This window comes from Nematolebias whitei, chromosome 7, assembly GCF_014905685.2.
Source record: "Nematolebias whitei isolate Nwh7 chromosome 7, NemWhi1, whole genome shotgun sequence".
Lineage (NCBI taxonomy): Eukaryota > Metazoa > Chordata > Actinopteri > Cyprinodontiformes > Rivulidae > Nematolebias > Nematolebias whitei.
The window spans coordinates 30,195,240-30,206,815 of NC_056504.1; the positions used below are offsets into that span (position 1 = coordinate 30,195,240).

At 38.5% G+C, this 11,576-nt stretch overlaps 1 protein-coding gene across 1 annotated transcript; it reads right to left on the reverse strand.

Moving 5' to 3' along the window:
- Positions 1-2,425: 2,425 nt before the first annotated feature.
- Positions 2,426-9,735, reverse strand: edem1 (ER degradation enhancer, mannosidase alpha-like 1). The gene is made up of 12 exons (XM_037679357.1): positions 9,287-9,735; positions 7,551-7,608; positions 7,020-7,123; positions 6,763-6,934; positions 6,478-6,661; positions 6,159-6,333; positions 5,657-5,777; positions 5,359-5,529; positions 5,188-5,261; positions 4,982-5,078; positions 2,896-3,078; positions 2,426-2,794 (listed from the first exon to the last, which is right to left on the reverse strand). Exons 1-12 carry the CDS (start codon positions 9,733-9,735, stop codon positions 2,705-2,707), a joined length of 1,878 nt encoding a protein of 625 aa, XP_037535285.1. The 3' UTR covers positions 2,426-2,704.
- Between the last annotated feature and the right edge of the window lie 1,841 nt (positions 9,736-11,576).

Here is an 11,576-nt window from a genome sequence, read left to right on the forward strand (position 1 = left end):
TTTTATATCAAAACAACCGGCTTGGCGCCATGATGTGTGCTATTACTTTTATTGGTGTTTCGAGTTACCATGGCAATGTAATTTGCAAACAAAGACGCCATTTTTCTTAGTCATTTTTCATAGACTCTGGTTGCAAATCAAATATCCAAGATGGCCACCTGAGCTAAAAAGAAAAAATACTGTAAATCTAAAAAATGTAAAAAAAAATTAGATATATTACAGTGAAAATTGGTGAGGTAGTAGCAGAGGACAATTTAAAAAAATTTAGATATATTACAGTGAAAATTGGTGAGGTAGTAGCCGAGGACAATTTAAAAAAATTTAGGATGGCTGCCAAAGCTCAATTAAAATGGTTTTAACTCCGCTTGTTTTACACATATTGAGCTGAAACTTGGTGTGGTTGTAGTTGAGAACGTTCCCCGTCACAAACTGACTCTAAATCCAAAATCTAAGACGGTCACCACAGCTTAAAAGAAAAAAAATGACTTAACTCATTGACATTTTAAGCTGGAATTTGATATGGTGGTAGCTGAGAGAGAACCCTAACACAGAATACTGTCGGGTCAAAATTTTAAAATGGCAGCCACGTGGCAGTCCCCATCAAAGTTTCTCCAGGAACTTTCTAGTTTCCAGTATTGTGTTGTGGTATAAGGTTGAGCTGTAGATGTGTCAAAGTTCAAATTAAGAACCATGCGTTAAAGTCTTTAAGTTAATGTTCCTGTACAGAGACGACAGAATAAAAAATGTACAGTTTGACTAAAGTTATTAAAGCTTCTGTAGAAAACTCGGGGCTGCCTGTGTCTTTTTTTTTTTTTTTTTTTTTTACAAAATTACAAAAGTAAAAGCAAAGGCAGTTTTTATCATAATTGTTTATTACATTCAGTACATTATTTCACATTTCTTGAATGCACTGAACAACTTGAGTATCCAAAACTGATAGAAAAAGAAAAACTGTTCAAAACTAGTTTCAAACTTTCCTGTCCTTTGTGTGTCTTGCAGTAAAAAGATCTGCCAGTAAAACTACACATGCTTTCACCCGAAATATTTTGTATTGCAGAAAATAAATGGCTTTAAAATGTAAATAGAAAGATTTTTACACTATTGAAGGTTTACAACTTTATTAAGATGAATTTTGAATGTAGGATCTTAAAAAAATGTCAAAGCCAGTTTATTGTCAAAAAAAAGTGACTGGATTTTTAAAAATCTAAACATTTCACTGTATGAAACCAAATAACAGACGATCTCTCAGAAATCATTGATATGGCCTCAAACTGTTAAAAACAACACTTGAAAAAAATGAATATAAATTGTGGCATAATCCTATAAAGCAGCCCACAGTCCATTTACAAATGAGATGAACCTCTTAAGGACCCCAGTAATGAAACAGAACTTTTTTTCTGAATTGTATGAAGTAATAATGCATATTCTTTGTACACCCGTACCTCAGTGCTGTGATCCTCTGACCTCGAATAACAAACATTGGCATCATAAATACTGAAGGCTCTTCTGAAACATACTGTAGTAGACAAGACTACAAGAAAGTTTATTTCATATAAAAGCATTGGCTGATTTTTGCATTTTGATTCAACCCTGAGTTCTTACTACACGACAAATATTACGTAGGATGTGCACTTAAAAGAAACAGCGAAACAAGCATCACTTATCAAAACATAAGTAGCATTAAAAAAAATATGGCTTAAGAGTTTGTGACGTCCAAAAGGAGGAGTTTCATGTCATTACTGTAGAAATGCACGTAAACATGGAATGAAACAGTTTTGGAACATAAAAAGTTGAATTGATCGTATTTTGTATTGTTATCTAAACTTTATTCGCCGTACAGACCGAGACTAATAGAAGGCACTTTAAGAAGCAACCTGAACTCTGCTCTGGCACAACTTAGTTGCCCTTTAGAAGACATTTAGTCACAATAAAGGCTTAAATTCTGTGTTTTATCACTGAGAAATGTAAGAGCTCATACATATAATGCAATTTACCCTTGCTTTTCAGTTTCCCTCTGGATTAAAAAAAAATATTTTATTTTATTGTTTTACTTCTAATCAATGAATGTAATGAAAACAAATTCTTGCAGAATTCTTAAAGCTGTTTGTACGGGGAAATTAGAGTAAAAAAACAACTCTTGCTTCAATAATAATAATATATGCATAAATCAACTACCAGTTTATTTGCAGCCCTTTATTTAAAAGCCCTGATCTAGTTAAATCAGCTGCAGAGGCACTGATTATCGTGTTTGTTTTCCTTTAGAGGTGATTGTTTCTAGATGTTATGCATTTTATATGTACGAGACAAGATGGCACTGACCCCATAAACTGAGTACTATTATCAAGATTCACAGCTCAGCCGTTATTTCAAACGCACGCTTCTACCCACTCAAACTTCAGCAAACATACAGAATTAGCTCCTCTAAAATCACTTAGTCTTAATTTGTCATCAGATATAAATTAAATGATGAACGACTCCTCATTTTCCAGACAGAGGAGTTGCCATCAATGTTGGCTTCACACTCACCTTCCCAAACTTTTAATTAAATATACTAAATAGTAAGAAAATATTTCTCAGGTTTACGTTAAGTGACCATTTCCTGTTGCGATCCAGAGCAGCCCAACAAACAGCACAAAGATTTTAACTGGCAGGTGTCTCCTCTAAGATCACTGAGCTGAAAGTCACCATGTTCATCCTCTCTTAATCAAAAAAGTCCCACCATGTGATCGATCTGTCTCATGTAGACGCTCTTTAATGGCAGAGCATACCGTCGCTCCTCTGGAATCCTGTTACACTGCAGACACAAATAGACAAAAATAAGACCAAGACTTGTATGTTATTATTTTATTAAACGACACTGATGGGTGAAAACAGGGAATTTGATGATGGCCTTACGTGGCTGATGTTGCGTGGAGGTGTCTGGCTGTTCGGCTCCGTTTCTGCCAACGCTCCCTCTTCACATGGAGACAAATCGTCCCACTGTTTCTCCCTGAAGCGCTTGTCTACAGGCACAACATGCCCCTCGGTGGTAAACATGTACTTGTCAGACTTGTGAAGTGGGTTGTCCTCATCAAAAAGCTGCAATGCAGACAAAAAATATACTATTTAAATGGTAAAAGTAAATGGACTCATACAGCACCTTTCTATCTTATCAAGATACTCAAAGAGCTTTGCTCTACAATCTGTGTCCTCATTTACCCATTCATACAGCACTCTACTACATCTTACAAAGAATAATCAGTGATTTATCACATTCATGCACCAATGGGACACACATCGGAAGTAATGACGGTTCAGCGTCTTGCCCAAGGACACTTCAGCATGTGACTGCTGACGGAATCGAACCCCCAACTCTCCCATTGGAGGACGACTGCTCTAACCACTCAGCCACAGCACAAAGAACAGAATTTTACCCTTACAGACAGTAAGAAATATTTGAAGAGTTTATAATGTGAATCAATCAATGTATAAAACACAAATTATTAAGTTATCAATGCATCGCAAAAAGTTTTGATGTCATCATATTACAATAGCAACACAAAAGTAGCTCAAGAAGACAAAGATTGCTATGTACATTAGTCCCTTGATACTTTGTGGTTCAACTTTCGCGGACTCGCTCTTTCACGGGTTTTCAGCGTAAGATTGTGCACGATACACGACTGTCAACTTTAATATTACTCACGTGATCGGGACAATATAAAAAGTTAACAGGAGCAGACAGAAGCGGGAACCAACCAATAGGGAAAAAAAAAAAAAAAAAGCTTCAGACAGGTGTGGCCATTTTGTAGTTTTCTTTCAATAAGCCTACACTGTAATGCAAGTCAAAAGAACTACACAGCCCAGAAGCTAACAGTGTTTCCGGCCGCTGCTTTCTGCTGAAATTCAAAGAACATCAATGGAGGAAGCAATCACTAGCAGAGAAACCAATGTGGTAAAGAAGTAACGATCTATTAAGATCACAGAACTAACAGGAAAGTCGCAAATAATTCTGAAGCTGAACTCATCCTTCAAGTTGTAGTATCTTCACTGGTGAGTACCCATATAAAATTCAGCAGTACTGTACAATACTTATACGTATGTTGTTAAAATTACGTAGGTTTAAGAGTTTAGAACATTGTTAACAACATTGCAAGATTGTGGGATGGGTTTGTAAAGCCTTAAAATATACAAAATACTAAAACAAATATAACGTCCCTAATTCACGGATTTTCACTTATCGCGGGGGCGTCTGGAACATAACTCTGCAATAAGTGAGGGACTACTGTATACACTTCATGAATAATTTTATGATCACTGAGCATTATGATCTGTTTCATGTTGCTGCTGAATCTGTTTAAATGTTGATGTGTTCATGTGTGCTCATCTGCTCACACAGACTCATGTTCATGTTTGTGCTGATGTTCAATGTTTTATGTTATGAGTGCTTAGTGTACATTTAGTTGATGTTTTTCTTAGTTCATATTTTAGATGTTATTATTGTTTTTCTTATACATTTTATTGTTGGATGTAACTGGGACCCTGTGTACATAATTTCGCTCCACCACATGTACCACATGAGGTGCGAATGACAATAAAGAAACTGACTGATTTTTCATAAAGGCTTTGAAACCAAAAGTTGCATACTTGCAAAACTACCACTAGATGGCAGTAATGCCTCAATTGTAGTTCTAAAATCGGAGCAGCGTGTTCATCTCCAGGCAAGGAGGACCTGTGTGTGATGGGGGGGGGGGGGGGGGGGGTAATCACTTTAACACAATTGTTTTACACTAAATGGTAATTCTAATTCTTCTAAGGAACGTCATAAAAAGCTGAATAATTAATTTGTTCTTTTGAACCAGAGACACATTTCAAACACGCAGGGTGGCATGCCCTGAGAAGCAAAGTTGAGAATAATCAGAAGAAAAAAAAGAAACAAGTTCATAGATGTCTAAAATCTCATATCAACCACAATGTTTTCTCACATGCACAGGGTGTAACTTACCAGGTAAAGGTATTTACAGGTCTCACTGAGGAAGAAGCTCTCCATGCGATCCTCTTTGGACTTGTCCACAACGTGATGGAGCGTGGCATACCCACATCTGCAAGATGACAGCTCACTTCAACCCAAAGCTGACGTGCAAAAATATTTCTACTGAAAAGTCAAAAATACTTTACTTTTAATATTAAAAATGTTTCTATGATCCACACCTGACTTTGGCATTTGTCTCGAGGCTTTGAAGAATATCCATCCCAACATGCAAGTAGAAAGGATTTTTGGTCGCCTGTGAAGAGAAAAACAAAATAAAACTTGTGTCAGAGACAACAATCTACAAAAAACAGCTCCTCTCACATTGTGCAAACGGAGTTTAGCGATCCTACCTGATACAGCAGGTAAGTTGACTCAACCAGCTCCGGTCTTAAAGGATAAAAAAGCACATCAGGAGCTTGAAGCTGCCAGTTGTATCTTTCCGGCAGAGCACCAAAGCGCTTCCAGATAGCATAATAGAAGGCGTGCAGGCAAATGGCATCATCTATATTCCCATTCAGCACCTACGGGGTTGGAAGCACGTTCTTATTTTTGCTTAAAATAACAAGACTTTTCAAAAACAAGACATCTCATTCTAAGGAACTTCATAAAAAGCTGAATTAATTATTTTAAGAAAGATCACAAACTAACCTGCAGCCCTGGAAAGAAGGCCTGAAGGGAGTCAATCCAAGTGTTCATTATCTCGCCACTAAACATATTTACATTAACATACAGAGGCGGGTCACCCTCTCCTTTGTTGCAAGACTCTCGCCTGCAGGAAAAATAAGAATCTATTTTATGTCTCTTCAAAATACATACAACCCTAAATGTGAAGTCAAAAGTGAGTTATGTCTTCTAATGTCAAACTAGCACAAATATTCAAACAACTAATTGCAGCCCACATCCCTCTTCAGAGGGCTGCTGAATGCCACAGAGGATTATTCTCAAAAACACCTTGAAATGATAATACTGAAACTGATAAGCTGTTTTTATTCCTCTTTTTTTAGGCTATTCACCAAAAAGAGACTAATACAATTGCTGTGATTATTTCCTTTTTCAATTACAACTGCAGCTCACTAATGCTGGAAACACAACTGACTGGTGGTTACTAAATGAACACAAAACGTGCCACTTCCTTCAGCCTGGGACTCACCCTCTTCTCAGGTGATTCTGTATGCTCTCATAAGCAGTCTTAAACATTCGGTAGTCCTCGTTTTCACCAAAAAGGATGTAGGATTTCAGCAAATATTCATAGAAGGAGTCCATTCCAGCTCCAAGTCCACTCTGCTTACCAACCCACTGGCCTGTTTGGATATTAACGACATTCCCTAAAGAGAGAAACAACAGGGAAAAAAAATTGTAATAACTGGAATATTCAGAAGATCAAAGGATAAATTTAACAAATAAAAAGTGCATGAAGGCAAAAAGAAAGAAATGAGGAAATGTTTTTCACATACAATGCAAGCTCTTACCCAACAAACCAGTTTCGTTACTCCTCAGGTTCCACAGAGCTCTCACTGCCCGTCTCGCCACCCATTCAAATGTTGAATCTCCAATCAAGCGGCTCAGGATCCCGAACTCCACCAGAAGGGACCCAGCTCCTGCAGTGCACGTCTCGTTTATGCTGTCTCGAGGAACTCCAAACCTCAAGTTGACCTACATGAAACATAAAACTCTGATAAGTTTTAATCTTTACAGTATAATCTTTCAGACATGTACTCATATAATGATCATAACAGAATCTTTATCTCTCTCACCCTGGGGTAAGGAATGCCCGTGCTGGTGTTCTCAAAGGCTGGCAGCAGGCGGATAGCCAAGTCGTGAGCCAAGTGCAGCAGCTCATTATCATAATCTTTAAACCCAACATCACCAAAGGGATGCTTTGGGTCAGTCAGCAGAATGTGTGCAGAGATAAGGCTTCCCAAGATCCTTCAAAGGTAGATCAAAACAATACAGAAACATATTTTTATATGAACACAGAAAACAAGTATTAAAATGTGATCTGAAAAAATACCTGATGTTAGCCTCAAAAACTTGTACTGTTGAGTCCTTGTCAAAAGACACGGTATCTATAACCAGTTTGACAGCTCTCTGGAATTCGGTCACATTGCCAAGCACCTGGAGAGACAAAAAAACCCTGCTTAACCACGGTAAACCAAGTTGCTTTTCTCCTGCCTCCATGTTTTGTTTAGGACTGAATGCTGCAGCAGTGCAGGAAAAAGAAACGCAGTTTTATGGTTAACACAGTAACATACTTTACACACCTGATTCAATCAAGAGGAACGTTTGAGTGTCAGAAGACTCACAACTGAGAGCAGAGGAAGTGGTGACCTCCATTGCACCAAACGTAGTGCGAGTTACAGACAATATTTATAATTTTTTAAAAGTTTGAACACTTAAAATGTTTTAGGCTCTTTAAAAACCTAATGGCACAAACCAGCAATTACTTACCAGCTGTGCACAAACTAGTTTTGTAGTTTCAGAAGCAACTTTGCAGAGCGTTTTTTAAGAAACTGATACAGAACCTGAGCGGAAATCAACTTACAAGCAGCGTGTCCAAGGTGTCGATGAGGGTCAGGGAATAGTTCCCCAAGACGTCATTTATGTTGATGTTTGACCTGAAACAACGGACACGGTGGTGTCACACATGAACGGCAGACATTATTAACAATTCAAAAGAAAGCACATTTCAAATCCAACGGCAGCAAGTCAAAATGAGTGTGCACACTCATGTGCTTTGAGGAGAGAGTAGCAGACATTTGTAATAACTGTTTGATATTTTTTTTGTTTTGAGTGATCTCACATGTACACATTCAGGAACTGTGAAAACGTATTTGATTTTTAAAAAAGTGGACCTGAAGACAAACAGTTGTTATGATTATCTGATACACGATTTATTTCATACAAGCTTAAACAAAACTTCAAAGTTCATGCTCAATAATCCAGGTAGAAAAATCCCTCAGGACAGTTTATTTTTGTTGAAATGTTTTGTTCTTCATCCAAAAGACTTCAAACTTCAACAAACTCAGTCTTATAAATAGCACCTTACATAGTGGGTCAACCAGTTTGATGGTGATATGATGGTTTCTGGAGTCTTAGCACCATCAAACTGGTTGACCCACTATGGAAAAGACTGACTTTGTTGTGGCGCCTCGGACTGATGAAGCCTTTTGAGTGAAAGCCGAAACATTTCATCAAAAAGAAACCATCCAGAAGGCCTGACCTGAATACCTGCAGGCTTGCAGTTCCAAGAGCAGGGGTGTCAAGCTCACTTACAAAAGGGGGCCAAAATTAAAACCTTTTTCAAACTAAGGGCCAGTTTCATAATCTACATTAACTCAAGTTAGATACCCAACATTGTTTCATTTGACATCATAATCAAAGATTATTGAAAAAAATTAAAGTGATAAAAGCATTTTACATTTAAAGTAACATCTTGGGGGGCCAGATAAGATGTCAACGAGAGCCACATTTGGCCCCCAGGTCTTGAGTTTGACACATATGTCCTAGAGTTTCCAAAACAGACTGGGAGGAAGATCTTCCAGTTATCAGGCTCCTCTCTTGTGGAACCAACATCCAGTTTCTGTCCGTGAGACTGACCCATTGTCCAGTTTTAAGAGTGGACTTAAGACTTTCATTTTTGATAAATCCTATAGTTAGGGTTGGCTTGTTAAGCTGCCATAGGCTTTGACTACTGGAGGCCAAAATGACCCCATTTCTTAAAATGAATTGTTAAAATTCAAAAGTTTTCATTTGATATTATATTATTTCTATCTTAACATGTGATTCTTGACCTGCCATTGTGTATCTGTTCCTCCTTCCTGTTGCTCTCAAACCCAGCCGGTCGAAGCAGATGGCCGCTTGTCCTGAGCCTGGTTCTGCTCCTCATGAGGGAGTTTTTCCTTTCCACTGTCGCCTTCATGCTTGCTCAAAATGAAAATCTGCGATGAAGTTCAACTCAAAGCAGTCTGTTCCTCAGATAAATAATGTTAACTTACTTTTTATGTCTTTACAGTGCCGTGAGATGACTTCTGTTGTGACTTGGTAATGTATAAATAAAGTGAACTGAATGGATTGGGAGGTAATACACCTCGGAAACTCAAATCCTTCAGCTGCATGCTGTCCTGCTCATGACAGCTGTGTGAGCCCTGACCGGTTCAGTGAACCAGTGACAGCTGTCGTGCACTTAAACCTAATTTGACTATGAAGTGAAAGCAAATAGAGCAGTTTAGATTTGAAAGGATCGGAATGACTCACGGGTTTAGGACGTCTGGACCTCTCCCTTCACAGTCAATGGGATTCAGCTCGTCCTCTGGAAAGGCATACTTCATATAATTCTCGTACCCGAAGTAGAACATGTCTTTGGCCATGCCTTTCATTTTCGCCCGCAGTGTGTCCGGAAACGAGCTGTACCTCCGGACGTACTCGTCCTGGTCCCCGTCGAAGAGGCTCAGGTAGGATCTCTGGGGTGCCTCCTGTCCAACCTTCGCGCAGGTGGTGGTCGCCGTCTCTTCATATTTATGGCCTTGTATTTGTTGAGACCACAGGTTACCTCTCAGGTCGGCTCCCTTTTCCTCCCTGAACAACAAGTCTAATTTGTGCAAATTGAAACTGAGGGGGAAGTTAAACCCCCAGCTGACGTTAGGTCCCAGTCCGAAGGATAACCACAGCACCCAGCTGACAGAGAGTCTCAGTACCACCAGACCAACTACTATTGACCTCCATTGCATCTTTGCCTCGAGTCGATCTTAAAACGCATAATTCAAGTCCACATTACCTCCGAGGCGTCTCCAAATGCGAAACCCGATTTTCGTCGGGCTAAACGGTACACGCACAGTCGAGTAATGAGTCCGCTGCGTTCACTTCCTGTCAACAAACCAACCCCTCCCAGATCCTGAGATGTGATAGGTTACTTACAAGGCGGGCTGTGCGCTGATTGGTCAACGGGAGCTGTCAGTCTTCTCTTTCAGTTTCGTGGCACTCCCGACTTCAGCACCAATAGGAAACGGCCACAAGCGTGAATGGTGAAATCTTCAAACTCGACAGAAAATTTGGTTACATTTACATCCGTTAGGAAGTTTTGTTTAAATTGAAACAGTCCAGCTAATATTTAACTCTGCATAGCCAAAAGTCTTGGCAGTGCAGTTTTAAAACGGATGAATTAGCACACTACCTGTCACTTTGTGCAGAAGCTGGACTACATTCATGAACAAGTGTTTTATATTGCAAAAGTTTTAGTCCTCATCTCACCAACAGATGGTTGACCACATCTTACACCATTCACCATATTTGTGCACTTTGTGACACGGTTTTGTTTCAACCCTAAATGAGCTGCAACATATTTTCAGCTTAAAAAATTAAAACTTAAGTTAAATAAAGAGCTGCACACTTCTTCCTTTTTAATCCATTTTCATAACATTCCCTGGCTCTGTGCAGCTCATTCCTAACTGGCTTATCTGTCCATTTTTGCTGCACCCGTTAATAAAATTTTAATATATACTTTAATTAAAAATATCACCTAAATTAGAAGCATCTGTATAAAGTATATTATTCATACATTGTAACTCAGGTAATAAATGCTTCAGAAATAAACTCCCTAAACTTTTATGGCACGTCTCATAAATTGATTTTGTCTGTATTTTACAGCATCAAGTATGCAAGCGGCAGGGATTTGATTCTTCTCGCTGAGGCAACAGCTCTACCAACTGATCCACTGTGCCGTGCCACCCCTACTTTTTATGTATTCAGGTAAATTGAAGACATTGCTGTTGCTCACCTTAGTTTCTACTTTTTGACTTGATTTACTCATTAAGACATTTCAGTAAAAAGTTTGGAAAAATTTCTGATTATCTTAAATTCATGTCTATTTGTCAAAACATTTTTATCTTTTTAATCCACTCACAATATTGTTGTTTAAGGATTTGCAGCTCTATTAATAACCAATATTAATTTTACCTCACTGACCCTTAGTATCTGTAGTGTTCCTATAAAGGGGTACCATTTGAATTGCAGTGGAACAAAGCCCAGCATTTTTTTAAACCAACTTTTGTTTTTGCCATTTATGATCAAACTATAAAGAATGCTTGTTTTCTAATGAGTTACAAATAACACAGACTTGTCTAAATTAAAAAGCATGCCTTTTTATTCTTTAATATATTGAAGAGGTGTTTGTAACTCTACCTTCCATGCTGCTTTGCTCCAGAGGTTGAGAGATGTTGCAAAAGGCACTTTGAATTCTGCCACTCTCCCAGCCTCGACGCAGCATTTTTCCACTGAAGCCATTTTACAGAGGCCAATACGACTCACACAAGCCTGTACAACTTTACCTTTAGTACATTCAGCCTTTAAATAGAATCATATATTCATACACACACATCCCACATTGGTAAAAATCATACTAGCTTGATATTTGTACAGACCTGCTTCAGTTGACACAAATGCAGTTTTCTAAAAAGAAACATGTCCTGATCAAGCGAAGGGGGACAGTCATCAAAAACAATCACAAAAAAGAGCTCCACAGAAAGGAAAGTTTGTAAATCCGAAAAAGCCACCTACTAGCATCATACCCGCC